The sequence below is a fragment of the Podarcis tiliguerta genome (genome assembly GCF_965153285.1).
Source record: "Podarcis tiliguerta genome assembly, chromosome: 17".
NCBI classification, from domain to species: domain Eukaryota; kingdom Metazoa; phylum Chordata; class Lepidosauria; order Squamata; family Lacertidae; genus Podarcis; species Podarcis tiliguerta.
This window is the reverse complement of record NC_139550.1, coordinates 31,670,106-31,684,087: the sequence shown is the minus strand read 5'-3', so window position 1 is coordinate 31,684,087 and position 13,982 is coordinate 31,670,106. Positions and strand designations below refer to the sequence as shown.

Sequence of the window (13,982 nt, the reverse complement as noted above, 5' to 3'; positions counted from 1 at the left end):
GGGAGCCTGTGTTTGTCTGCAGACAGCTTCCGGATCATGTGGCCAGCATGACTAAGCCTTTTCTGGAAAACTAGAGCAGCACACGGAAACACCGTTTGCCTTCCTGCCACAGCGGTACCTATTTACCTACTTGCACTTGACGTGCTTTTGAACTGTTAGGTTGGCAGGAGGGACCGAACAATGGGAGCTCACCCCGTTGCGGGGATTTGAACCACTGACCTTCTGATCGGCAAGCCCTAGGCTCTGTGATTTAGACCACAGCGCCACCCTCGTCCCTTAATTGCAGCCATAGGGGGACCAAATTGGATTGGGACTGCAGCACTGGTATGGTATTTGCATGTTTTTCCCCAAGGGGCAAATAGCAGCTTCAGGAAAGGAGAGGGAGAATTTAATTAGGAGAATAGAACTGGTGCTGAGGTGTGTGTGGAATTAAACACATGGCAGGAAATGCCATGTACGTTTCCAAGCACAATTCAAAGTGTTGGTGCTGACCTTTAAAGCCCTAAATGGCCTTGGCCCAGTATACCTGAAGGAGCGTCTTCATCTCCATCGCTCAGCCCAGACACTGAGGTCCTCCTCTGAGGGTCTGCTGGCAGTTCCCTCACTGCAAGAAGTGAGGTTACAGAGAACCAGGCAGAGGGCCTTCTCAGTAGTGGCACCTGCCCTGACATCCTTCACATGTCAAGGAGATAAAGAATTACACAACTTTTAGAAGACATCTAAAAGTTGGTGTTTTATGTTTTAACATATGCTATGAGCCATCCAGAGTGGTTGGGGAAACCCAGACAGATAGGCAGGGTTACTACTACTACTACTACTACTTACTACTACTACTGCTAGGCTGTCCCTACCTAGGCACAACCACCAATTGTGTTACCAAATTAACCTTCATCCTTCAGATTTTGTAGTGTGCCCGTAGACAAGGAAGAAGGAACGATCTCATAGGTTGTGTCAGGCCAGAGATGCCTGCAGAACAAGAAAAAAATGCTTGGCAGAATAGACCCCGATATTAGGCAGGTGAGGTGGCCTGCCTCAGGAAGCAGGTTTGGCAGTGCTATTAAAAGGCAAGCAAAATGCCAGTTATTTAGTTTGTTATATTTTTAGAACCATGGCAGGGGTGCAGGGGTGCCATTTGAAATTTTCTGCTTCAGTCACAAAAATACATTCAGCATTTCTGAAACCTAGTAACGAACAAATCCAGATGGCTCCTTTGAGTGAGCAGTGCCATACTCTTCAGCAGTGGGTGAAAATAATCCCGGGTAATCTGGTGGCAGAAGGAGCACAGGCTTCATTCTTGGTAATCTTGTAGGGTTGGAGCATGGAAACAAGAACCCTCTACTTCGTCTTCCTGTCCTATAGCATCATATCAAAAGGCCTCTCTGATTACGGCAATCAGTTGTTTAAAAACAGCCAGGTCTCCTGGCCATTTCCAGTGAAACATTATTTGTTGCTTAGCTTTTTGGAGCAGCCTTTCTATTGGCCACAAAAAGGAGTGAAGTAGTGCAAGATGCCTACACAGCGGGCCTCACCTATTGCCCGTCATCTTCTGTTCTCTGTTCCAACCATCTCCTGATGTCAGTTTTTGCTTCTGTGTTTCAGAATCCGGACAATCAGACAATTCAAACCAGCAAGGAGATGCGGACATCAAACCACTGCCCAATGGTGAGTGAACTCCTGCCCAGGAATCAGATTCCATGGTCACTTCTCCTGACTATTTGTCTCCTCACACAGAAGCCTTTTATTTCTCCCGTCCCCTCAGATCCCCATTTCTGAGGCCAGGTTGGGGTGGGTGGCAGGTGCTGCTGCGAATCAGAGGTCTTCACCATCTGGTTTGGAATCATTCCCTTCATATTTGAGAAATAAATGTAGCAGATTGTGAGACCTAAAAGGGGTGCTGAGATTTGATTAACGGATATGGCCAGATCTGAGAGCGGGAGCCTTGGACTCAGATGAGAAGCACTGGAGAAATGGAATTCAGAGTTGACCTAGAAGGGAGATTGCAAACCAGACTCACTTTCTGTCCAACTATGCTATAGCAAGCCACTTCCAGCCTCTTGTTGCCGACCCCTGTTCTCATTCCATTTTGTCCTCATGACCCAGTGTGCCTCTCTTCTTCTCTTTGCAGGGCATTTGACTTTCCAGGACTGTTTTGTGACATCGGGTGTCTGGAATGTTACGGAGCTGGTGAGAGTGTCACAGAGTAAGTCAGAGCAACTGAAACTTCTGGGTTGTTGTGCTGTTCCTAAGGGGATCAGGATTCAGAGAGACCTGTGCATGTGATCTCTGCAGCAATAGCCTCATCCTTCCCTCACTTTCTTAGCTTTCAGACTTGTTCAGTGGCGTAGCGTGGGTTGTCAGCACCCGGGGCAAGGCAAGTAATTTGCGCCCCCTAACCGTGGATTTGCGCCCCCTAACCCGTGGATTTGCGCCCCTAACCCTAACCCCCAGATGTTGCGGCCGGTGCAGCTGGCCCCCCCTGCACCCCCCACACTACGCCACTGGACTTGTTGCACAGTGTACTGTGACATCTCTGACTATGAATGGGCTGCCTTTCCAAATGGCTCTGTGGTCTTGTTGCTAAGCTAAGCCTATGGAAGCTGGATTTGATGAAGTGAACGCTTGTGGAGTCAGATTTGAGAAATTGCTAAGATGGACACCCTCCATATTCATGCTCTTTTTAAGGAGTTATGAATGCAAGACTCTTTCTCTTAATCACAGTCTTGCCCTCAGCAGCATCACAGCCTCATCCCTTTTCCTACTTAGTGCATTTACATTAGATGCATATTAAGTGCATTTACATTAGATGCATATTAAAGGAGCAGGGAAGGGGAAGCATCCCAATTACATGTTGAACGTGGTGTAAAAATAGGGGCTTTTCCCCTTCTCATGTTTCAACACCTGGAAAGGTTGACATTGTCGCAAAAAGATTTTGTCTCACTTGCTCCGGGCATCTTGTTCTGTGGGTCCAACATGGATTCCAAGAGTACTTCCCAGCTGAAAGGTTTATTAGTCTCAGGGAACAGAGTGCCAATCGTCACAAGGATAGCAGCTAGTCCAAATAGACAGAGCCAGCCCTACCCTTTAGCAGAGTAATTAATTTATTTTTTTACCATCATTAAGGTTGCCATTTCAACTTTCTATGTCAGGCACTAGAATGTGTCTGCAAATAAGCTAGCAGGATCAGTACAGGAGGCACAAAATGACAAGAACCAGCGACGGCAGTGCCCAGTCCTAGCAAGGGATTCTTTGAGGTTCTTCTCATTCCTATTATTGCTACCATTTCTAGGGAGGCTGATGTGTAGGACCATCACAGGACCTCCTTCGCATTTTTAAGTCCAGTTGAGGTAGTTGATCCCAAATATTGCCAGAATTAATATGAACATTTTGTGACTCTCCTGGTTATTATTATTTTAGGCTATTTTCATTGGTTGCATTAGAAGTTTTTGGTTTGTTCATCATTTTCTGGATGAAATTGGAAAGTTTTAGAAAGCAGGCTTTCAAGTTCTCCCCTTAGCTAGAAGGGAAACAGACACTCCGTTTCCAAGTTACCTAACCAAGTGTTGACTTATTTAGTGCCAACCCAGTACTGCTCTCTTTGGGCAACAAATTTAGTAACCCGAACCTGCTTACACTTTTATCTTTTCCCTTTCCTTGTGTGCCATTATATTTCAATCTGCTGCCTTTCTCTTTGGCAGTTTCCTGCACTCAGTAGCTTCAGCTACTGGTCATGCTACTACAGTCAGGGCTGTAAGGTGCATATCTATCAGCAGTGATATTTTTCTAGAAAAGGAGGCACCAGAACTCACTATGAATGCCTCCCTTGTTCTCTTAGAATGACCGGAACTGAGTTCCAGCAGCTGGAACTGAGTTCCAGCAAGTTCTGGCTGAAAAAAACAAAAAACCCTGTCTAGCAAGCCATTTGCTGATTTGACTGCTGAATTTCCTGTTTCCCAAAGCATGGGGAAAGCAACCAATGAAATCCATGCTGTCCGGCTTCCTTGCACTATGGCCCCTTGCTGAAAGCTGCCATACCATGACAGTGTCAGGACTTTTACTGGGTGCACATTGCAATAGTTGGTTTGCCTTTCAAGGGTGGAATCAGTTCTAGAGTACAGATGTTGGCATCTTGAAGTTAGCAAACTGCCTGAGCAACACCTCAGCAGAGCACCCTGGCCTGGTTTCCATGTAACAGTTCTGTTAGAGAAAATAGACTGTTTGTGTAATTCCTGATGCTGGAGTCAGCAAATGTCTCTGGTTGTCAAAAACTAATGACTAAGATAACAGCACTGAGAGATGGAGCTTCTTCAAGCCTGGTGACATCTGCCTTCATTCTGCAGAGCACATGGTGGGAATGTGCTAGTAGCCAAGATTGTCCCTAACTGGCCTTGCCAATATTATACCAAACCACCTTTAATACCTTCATTCAAGAAGATGGCAGCTACTGATTTAGGAAGTCACTTTGACATTTAGTTTCTCTCTTGATGCCGATCCTCCAGTCTCTGAGTTTTTCTCTCATTCTTCAGCTCCTGTTGCCACAGCGTCTGGTCCAAATTTCTCACTGGCTGACCTCGAGAGTCCCAGTTACTACAACATCAATCAAGTGGCTCTTGGTAGACGGTCAATAACATCTCCACCTTCTAGCAGGTATGTCTCCCCACAACTGTTGCATAATGCAGAAGTCCTGCTGGAGGGCCTCAGCCTTGGAAGCAAATGATGCCTCTTTTATCAGTGTCCTCTCTCAGTCAGTCCCATTGTGAAGGATGCCTGGGCAGGCAGTAGGAGGACTATCTACTGTTGTAAACCAATACTTTCCAAAACCACAGGCCACTGTGGAATAAAAGAAAACAGCTGCTTGCCCTTCCTAGTCTTGATGTCAACTAACCCCTCCGAACAAGAAAGCCCAGGCTCTGGAGGAGGAAGGCCTTCCTCAGCTGGTACCCTATTTCATCACTCAATGGTTGCTTATGGTCTGTCCTTCTGTGGTCTCTTCCCATTGCAGTTCCACCAAGCGGCCCAAGTCGATAGATGACAGCGAGATGGAGAGCCCTGTAGACGACGTGTTCTACCCTGGGACAGGGCGGTCCCCAGCAGCTGGCAGCAGCCAGTCCAGTGGGTGGCCCAACGATGTGGATGCAGGTAGGGGGCACCAACTTTGCACCCCCAGTTCACATAGATCTTGATGGGAAACTAAAGCAGAAGAGACTGGGCTGCCCTCTGGCCCTCATGTACTTAACACTCTTCATGTACCGTATGGGCTGCACAAATTCCTTTCACAGAAGCAAGGACCTCCTGTTGTAAATTTCGTTCCTCCAACACAGTGGTCACCTTTCTAGATAATGCCTTAGGTTTGTGAGGCAGGATTTAAAAGGAACATAGGCAGATTCTAGTCTCTTCTGACACATATTCCTTGGGGAATTGTAGGCTGCTGTAATTTCTGGTCCTGATACTCAGAGTTTTCCTTTGCATCCCCTGAGACATTTTGCAGAAAGTGCAGGCCAAGTGGTAGCTGTGTTAAGGATCTGAAGGAACTGTGTTTGGACAGCTACCTACAGATTCCACAGGCTGGAAAGAACATTTCAGAGGAGCAGAGATATAGTTGCTTAAGACAGGCTTGGGGTGTAACTCCTTAATAGACAAATCCTCAATGCAGGATTAGAGGGGAGCCCCGACCTAAAATAAGAGAAATGGGGTGGGGATGAGACACAAGGATAGAATGACATAACGAGAACCCAGGATCAGCAAAGCTGTGGCCTGAGACCAAGTGGTACGGATCCAAGCACAGTAGATGGACGCTAAGACAATGTCAGCCCTGAAACAAGCCTAGGATTCTGGAGCATGGAAAGAAGGGACCAGTGGGACGCTATTCAGTAAAGCATTCTAGCTTGTAGGCACAATAGAGAAAAGAGGTAAATTGCACACATTGAACACAGAGATCTTCACATTTACATGATGTTTGCATAGAGCATAATACAGTGTAGTGTAGATCTGCAATACAGAGGATATGATTTCTAAATGTTCCCTGTGTCATGCGTTGTTGGGAGTGAAATGTTTAAGCGCTGATGCCAGAGAAGATGCTAGCTTGTAGACGCCAAGCGGAGGTTGTGAGTGACAGCATGTATTTGTTGGTTGTGTGCATGAGGGGGTCTCTGTGAATAAAGAGGAAGGGGGTTAATAAGGAGGGAGACAGCTTGGGTGCAGGTTTGTGAGAATGGAGAGGATGCTACCTGGAGTCTGTTGGGAAGAGGCTTTGCTGAGATGCAGCAGCCTCTGAGGTGAGGCACAGCAACTGTTTGTACTGGGATTGCTTACTCAGTGCTGGGAATCAGCTGCCCTTAGGCTGGAGCATAACAGCAATCTGTTTATCCAGGGATTCCTTGTTGCAGGCAGGCTTGGGATTCAGATACTTCTGGGATAGGATGCTGTTGCTGTTGAATTGTTATGTGGAAGCAGAGTTCTCTATTTGGAGACCAAAAGACAAGAAGCAGAATATAATTAAAAACCAAAATGCTTAAACGGATGTGATAGAATGGATGGAAAAAAAGGGATGGGGGGATGAGATCAACTTCCATAGCCCAGCAGGGGAGCATAGTTCAGCTCATTTGAGACCCCTTTGTCAATTCCTAGTCTTTCTAACTAAGGGACTTCAGATGCCAGAGCTTGACAGGGTCTGCACCTGAGACTTGAGAGAGCTGAATTCAGTTCATGCTAATCAGGAGGTGGTTGCAACGCTTTGTCTGTATCCTGTTTTCTTGACTGACACACAAACCCTTTGCTATCTTTTTGAAATAGCAGTTTTCTGACATGACTCGTGTCATTCTCTGGTTAGGGCATTTGTGTGCTTGCTTGGTGATATTTTTCTCTGCATTCCCAATGAGATCATTTGCCCATTTTGAAACATGGAAATAAAAAATGATTGACAAATTCAGACTTCTTTGCAAAGTTGAAATTCGCTTTGGAAGTATCGCCAATGTTCATGACTGTCTGTGGTGAGAGTGACTAGTGTGAGCAGGTTCAGTTAGGTAACTATACCCGCTTCATTTAGCTAACAAAATTCCTTCCCATGCCAACCATCTCTTCAAATTCCTGTCCAGCAGTTGCAGGGATGATTGTGAATCTGTGACATCCTGGGGGAAAAGAAGGAAATTGGTTTCAGAATAAAACACCTCTTACACTGGCCTTTTCCATAGGTCTTTCTTTCATCCCTTTTATATTATCTGACCCCGTTAGGCATCTGCTTATTGGCATTCTTAGCTATTGACAAAGAGACATATATTCTTATGGTACCTGCTACCCACACCTTGCTAACAAGTCAGATGTCTCAGGAGAAAGGGGACCTCCCAGCTGTGTATTTTTGAGGATATGCTCTTGCCTGAAATTTTTATAGGGTATACGTTAGATAGCTATGAAGTAGTTTGTGGACATTGCACAATTGCTGCAGGAACTAAGCAACTGTGCATCTTTGGAGAGCTAACTGAAATTACCATAGAGGCTTCCAAGAACAAGAAAGAATACTACCTGGTAAAATCCATCTACCCCGCCCCAACCAGCACACTCACACTTGTAGAATTCCTAGCGTTTGACATTGCAAAAAGCATAACTCAGATCCAAAATTGGCCAGCAAATGGTCTATGGAGGGCCCAGGAGAGGTCAGAGCTGCAGGTCCACTCCTGCCTAGTAATAGAAAGTGAATGACAGGAGATGCACGTCTTCTTTTGAGAGGGAGCCTTGAAGAAGATGGCCTTTGCTTGGAAACACAAAAACAACAACTGCAAAGACTTGGTGAAATGGGTTGCTAATTCTCAGTGCTTGGCTGCCAGATTTGGAGTCAAGAAGCAATTTACCCTCTGGTCCGGGTAGGAAGTGTATGGAGCGCCTTTTCCATTTGCCTTCCCAGGCAGCATGTGGCACATGTCTTCTTGAGCCAGTTGCTCTCCAAGCACCTTCTGCACTACACCTGCTCTCTGTTTGCAGCGCATTCGATAGGATAGGGTTGTGCAGCGGAACTGTGGGGAGTGAATGTGCTTTGCACCTGGGGGCTGCTCTAGATTAGGCTTTTAGTTATGCATTTGTAATCCTGTCACATCATCCTGTGCTGCGCTTAGATGATATGATCCCAAAGGTGTCTCCTCCCCCTTAGAAGCCTCAAGGCTGTGGAACAGGTTGTATTCATATGCATTCCCCCTTTTTCTCTCTCTCCTCTCCCCCCTCCTCCTTTGTCTTGTTGAGTTTTGTTCCCAGCCATCTCAACAAATCGCCAATTAAGCAGCGCAGCTGCAGGGCTTGTGTGAACAGCTGGAGAGACCATCCAGCCGTCTGACAGGGACAGGTGTTCACAGCTGGCTGGCAGCCCCCCTCCCCATCCCTGTGCTCAGGTATCAGGTGTTAGGCAGCTGGCATGAGATAACAGGCTGGGGGCTTTTCTCTCCCAGGCCCCCTTGCCTGCTGCTGAAGTGCCAGATTGTGCTGGATTACAGAAGCAGCAGCAAACATGAAAACCATGGCCCATCTCCCTTAGCGGCAATATAGCAGCTCCCACCATTCAAAGGGTGTGTCGCCAGTTTGCTTGTTGTACACACATTGGGATGTTTTTTTGTAATTGACAGCCCTGTTTACTGGATGGCTGTAGGCTTGTGGACAGCAAATTCAGGGTCAGCCCACCGCACTATAAGAATAGGCACACACTCCAAGGAAATTAATTAGTGGGTAATTAGTAGGAGATTTGAGGTAAAGTTCTAAGTGCTGAACCTCAACTCTGACACTGCATAGTACTCCGCACCCAAATTTGTTTCTCGGTGTTCTAGTCAAAGATGGCTGCAGACACAACCGCTTGTGGTGGTTATAAAGGAGCCACTGGATCAATTGTGGTCTCAGGGCAGAAGAAGACCAAGCAACAGCCTTTTTTTGGTCTGGGCAATATCCTTTTCCAGTGGGACCTGCAACAAAATGATGCAGCATAGAGTGCTCCAGTTCAGAGTTCTAGCCAGATAGCCATGCTCTTTTCCAGGATACTGCATTTCCACATACACACTTCTGGTATGTGCCTCCCACCTCAAACAGTCCTGTAGTCCTTTGTTCAGTCCTCATTGGACTATTCCCCCCTCCTCTGTTTTCAATGGGTTGTTTGTTTGTTTGTTTGTATGTTGTTTCTACTGCCACAGTCTTTGAGATTTCCAGGAGCGTGCTAGTATCTAGAGCTCCAGTGGCTGATGCTGTTTTGACCACATAAGGATACACATTCAGAAAACTGGTTCATTATTAGCAAACAACAATCGTTCTCAACCCCAATCCTACAGACAACTGGATAATTGCTGGGGGTCTCCGCAGAACAGTTAACATATGTTTTGTTTAAGAAAGAATGCACATGCAGAACTTGCATTTTACTAAACTTCTCTGCCCCCCATTGACATTGTTATCAAAAACTGCCAGCAGCATATTATGAAATAAACTGGCCCAGGCCAGACATCTAAGAAATCCCCTTTAACTAGTAATTTTTTACTGGGGGAACAGTATGCTGCACCAGTGTTCTACTGCGAAAATTATGAGCCCTAGGTCAAATCAGCCTCAGTCTCTGTTGTCCGAAAAAGATAAAACAAGTCATGGGCCACATACAGATACTGACCATTTCACCACCTTTCCACAGGGCACCGGTGGTCTGCATACCATCATTTGAGAAACTCTGGTATGTAGGATGTAATTCTGCTAAAGCAGTTCCAAAAAGAGAAAGCATGAAGCGGCTCTATTCTTTGACTATTATTTGTCTGACTGAAAAAAATCGCATAATTCCCATGGCTTGGGGTGGGTGGGTGGGTGGGGGGAATCAGAGACATAATAATAGTTACTAAGAAAAATGAACAAGGAGTATTATGGCACCTTAAAGACCAACCAACAAGCTTTCATGGACTGCAGTTCATCATATGCAACTGTTGAAGTGGACTGTGGTCCGTGAAATCTGATAGCACAATAAATTTGTTAGCTTAAGACACCTAGTCCTCTAGGAAAGATAAGCACAAGCTAACATGCCAACCTGTTGGACAAGGAATTTGATTCACCGGGAGACTTGTGCTGGTGACAGTGGTATATACTGAAGTAAGACATACTTAAGCTGAAAATAAGACAGTGAGAGGATTCTATTCACTGAGCAGCTGCCCTTGAGAGGACAGGTAATATATGGAACCTTAAGAGTAAGAGCATCGTGCATGAATGGCCAGTGGAACATTCTGGATTTTATTGCCCAAACTGCTCAGCATTTTTGCTATTGAAATGGCACGTCTCACCCTTTAAATCCAGACATTTGTGAACCCCAAGTATTTATTTATTTTTAATTGCCTTCTACTCACATGGCTTTCTTAAAACAAGTTTTTAAATAAAAAAATAGATACTAGGGGTTGTCTTTGTCTATTTACATTCTAGTCGCTGAAGTCTTTTCTGAATAGTGGCACCTGCTCATTTGTTTCTTTGTATGCTTGTTTCTGTTGCGTTTCTGTCACTGGCAAACACATTTTTATAGCGGTACCCAGCTATTTAAACAGAGCTACTTAGATTGAGATGTGCATGTGTGTATGTGGCTGCCACAAGTTCTTACTGGATTTTACTACGTGAGCTTTAACTGCTCAGCACTTGTGTGTCCCTGGAAAATATAGAGCCTTTCTTCTCCAACAGTGCCCTACCATTTCAACAATCTCTTCCTATTTTGCTGCTGTTGTTAAGTCACATGGGACCAGTTTGTACATCCTTATCAGAATCTGCTCTGTGAGTCAAGTTTGACGGCTAGGTGGGGTTGCCCACTTGTCAATCTCATGCCGTCACATGATTGACAGAGCACCCACCTGTTAAAACCCCTTGCACTTTGCAAATCCACTTTAAAGCCCCCAGTCGTCCCTATTTTCCCATTGCAGAGCTAGTACCAGTTTCAGCTTTAGATCTGGAAAACGGGGCAAAGATTAAAAATCTCATTGCACAGCACCACTCACAACTGGAGCTCCCGACAGCAGCATTCAAGTTTTAAAAATTAAGATACTGGGAGATCTGACATGGAGCTCTTGCATCTCATGTAGTTTGGCCCTTAACTCTTATTAAAAACAAGGAGTATATACTCATTATTTTTTAAAAAATAAAAATTAAAATTACTAAGCTTAATTCCAGACTAGCCCAAAGTACTCTGTGGTTCTCTGAATGTAACCTGCAGTCTGCATATACTTGAGTCCCAGAGGAAGTAGCCTGGACTTCAAAATATAGCCCACCGCCTGAATGTTGTACTGATTTCATGACAGGTTTTAGCAGGGCTTCTCTTACCATCATGGTATATCATATTTCTGTGGTAAGCATGTACAAGTGCTGAAAGATCACTTTGGTCTGGGAAGATTCAGGATGTGCCTTCCTGCTCTCTTCCTTTCCACCCAGGACTAGGAGGTCTGCTATGTGGAATGGCAGAGTGGGGAGCCTTGGGCTTCCATGCGTCTTTTTGCTTTGTTTCTAAGGGCCTGCACAGCCACACACATATCTCCTGAGAGGGAGACAGCCTGTGAGTCTTGGGGTTGAGGACATCAACGATAGCACTTTGCTCTCTGACTTCCCACCTGTAGCATCCTGTTTCTCACTAAGAGTGGTACAAAGGAGGGCAGCTTGAGTCTGCACATTCCTTGAAAAAACGGCTGATTTAGAAGCAGTGTGCATATCAATCAGGCTATGCAATTGGTTCTGTGTTGTTTTGGAAGGGGGAAATGGTTGAGAGCTCCTGAAAAATACATCAGGATAAGATCACAACATGTGCAACCAGTGGGGAAACAGCAGGAGTCATTTCTGAAAATTGATCCATTTGGAAAAGATAGATCCCTTGTGAGTTACTAAAACATCCTTGTATTTCTGGGTTTGCAGGCAATTCTCAAACAAATTCTAATAACACCCAAGTGGCAGGTCTGTGGGCATTACTCTCACAGAACTGCAGGGCGAGAGTGAGGCTTCATTTACCTCTGAGCATACCTTCAGAGGAGGATGTGCAGTTGTCATGCAAATGAGCATTCTGGCAAATTTCATTCCCATTATAAATCTAACTTTAAACCTGCATGGAAATACCCTGAAACAAGGTCTTTCAAAGCACTAATAAACACTCTTCACAGATTAGTTCACATTGCTCAGATTACAGAGTGACACAAGCGAGGTGCACAACCATCTCAGCTGTGCTTGTAGGACAAGGGATAGTTTTGCAGCAATGGGAGGCCAAAGAAGGAAACCAACCCTCTTCGAGAGGAAGGAAAACGTGGTGATCTAGTGGGATCAGCAAGCAAGCAATTCATTTGCTCCCTGGGCTGTCATTCCAGGCTCTCTACAGATAGTTAAAGTTTAGCTCTTAGTACATGTTGAGTGCTGTAGAAATAATATATGATGACTATGTCTTTGCATATACCACTTCTGCAACACATATTGGAATCTGACTGTTTCAGTGGAGTTGTTATACAGTGAGCGGGTAGCTTTTATGAAGGATAGATGTACCATACACGCCAACTGCTTTGTAGACCTGTTCACTGGCAGGCAGAGAGAGACACAAGAAATTCAAAGCAGCCACTGCCCACACACTCTTTCCCATAGACCTGCAACAGCTGAATCCTGGCAAAGGGGGCCTATTCAGACTGTGAGCTGGTCCACAAGAGTGAATGAAAGAGCACGGCTAAATACTAATCCATCTTTCCATCTGTTAAACCATGCACTTTCTCCCTGATTCCTTGCCAGGACCGGCTTCTTTAAAGAAGTCAGGGAAGCTGGATTTCTGCAGTGCCCTGTCCTCCCACACCACCTCCCCGAGAATGGCTTTCACCCATCACCCGCTGCCTGTCCTAGCAGGAGTCAGACCAGGTGAGAACAAAGCCATTTTCTTAGGGGGGGGAATGGGTGGATTGTGGGCAAGGGTGGGGAGGCAAGGGACAGAGCTGTCTCCCTGAAAGGGCATGTCAGAGTTCTCAGTCATGTCGGTTCTGGCAATGGTCTCCTGCTCTCTCTCTCTCTTCTTTCTCTCTCTCCTTCTTTTGTTCTTTCATTTTCTTGCTTTCTCTTTCTGCTGCTGAGGCAGCTTAACACAAGGATTGTACAATGCATCCTGGAAGACGGATCACTTTGGTGGGATGGGGGTTTTTACCAAGTTTTCTTGCTCCATTAATCCGGATCAACTTGGGCAACATCGAGTCAGAGATGACCGTAGTGGACTAGATGTTCTGGTTTGACATACAGCAGTTTCGTATGCTTCTATGAGAACCCTATGGAAAGAGAGTGTCCAGAATTAATTGGGTTTAGATTTAAATATCTGGAAAAACACATGTAGAACATCCATTGGGGTGTTAAATATGAAATTCTAACAGACACCACAAAGTAGCACATCAAGGTACACTCAGGTTTGTATGTTGCATTTCCTCCACCTCACCCCACCCCGCAAATTAGCTTTCTACCCCCAGATTAAAACAACAACTGCTATGGAGTTGTAAGCCCCACTGAAGGGAAGGTGACTTAGGCAAATTTTCAGTACCTTTCTTAGAAATCTATATTTTCAAAGCAAAAATTACTTGCAGTGTATTCTAAGTGTCTGCTTAGAGACTGGTTTGCCGCACTAATTTCACGTCCAAAATTTATTTATTTACTTACTTTAGTTATTTATACACCACCCTTCAGTGAAACTTTCCCAGGCTGCCTTTACAATTAAAAATAGAAATACAGTAATGCAACAAAAATTATAAAATGTATGCAGTAAAAATGACAGCAATAACATGCAAAGCAGCAGATGGCAGAGTAGCATAAAGACTGTTCATTGCTAGCATGTGAATGGTCATATATGTAGGAATAACTTTTTTGAATTGTCAAGATCGGAAACAACCAATTCAGTAGCAGCTCTTGTATGTTTTATGCATTTTAGGAGGGTGCTGTGATTTGTGTTTGAATGGTGGGTTTATGTAATGTAATGTAATGTTTAGTTGTGCCGTAGTGTATGTTGCACAGGA

General features: G+C 45.0%; 1 protein-coding gene across 14 annotated transcripts in view; it reads left to right on the top strand.

The window, feature by feature from the left end:
• NFIX (nuclear factor I X) overlaps positions 1-13,982 on the top strand; it is a 251,611-nt gene that overhangs the window by 208,467 nt on the left and 29,162 nt on the right. For 8 of the 14 annotated variants that reach the window (XM_083420214.1, XM_083420207.1, XM_083420201.1 and 5 more), the window contains 5 exons: positions 1,600-1,662; positions 2,126-2,200; positions 4,524-4,644; positions 5,000-5,136; positions 12,727-12,849. In XM_083420214.1, the coding sequence (XP_083276340.1) occupies positions 1,600-1,662; positions 2,126-2,200; positions 4,524-4,644; positions 5,000-5,136; positions 12,727-12,849 (519 nt within the window). The remainder of the gene's footprint in view (positions 1-1,599; positions 1,663-2,125; positions 2,201-4,523; positions 4,645-4,999; positions 5,137-12,726; positions 12,850-13,982) is intronic. The other 6 variants (XM_083420212.1, XM_083420210.1, XM_083420204.1 and 3 more) reach the window with 1 other exon arrangement.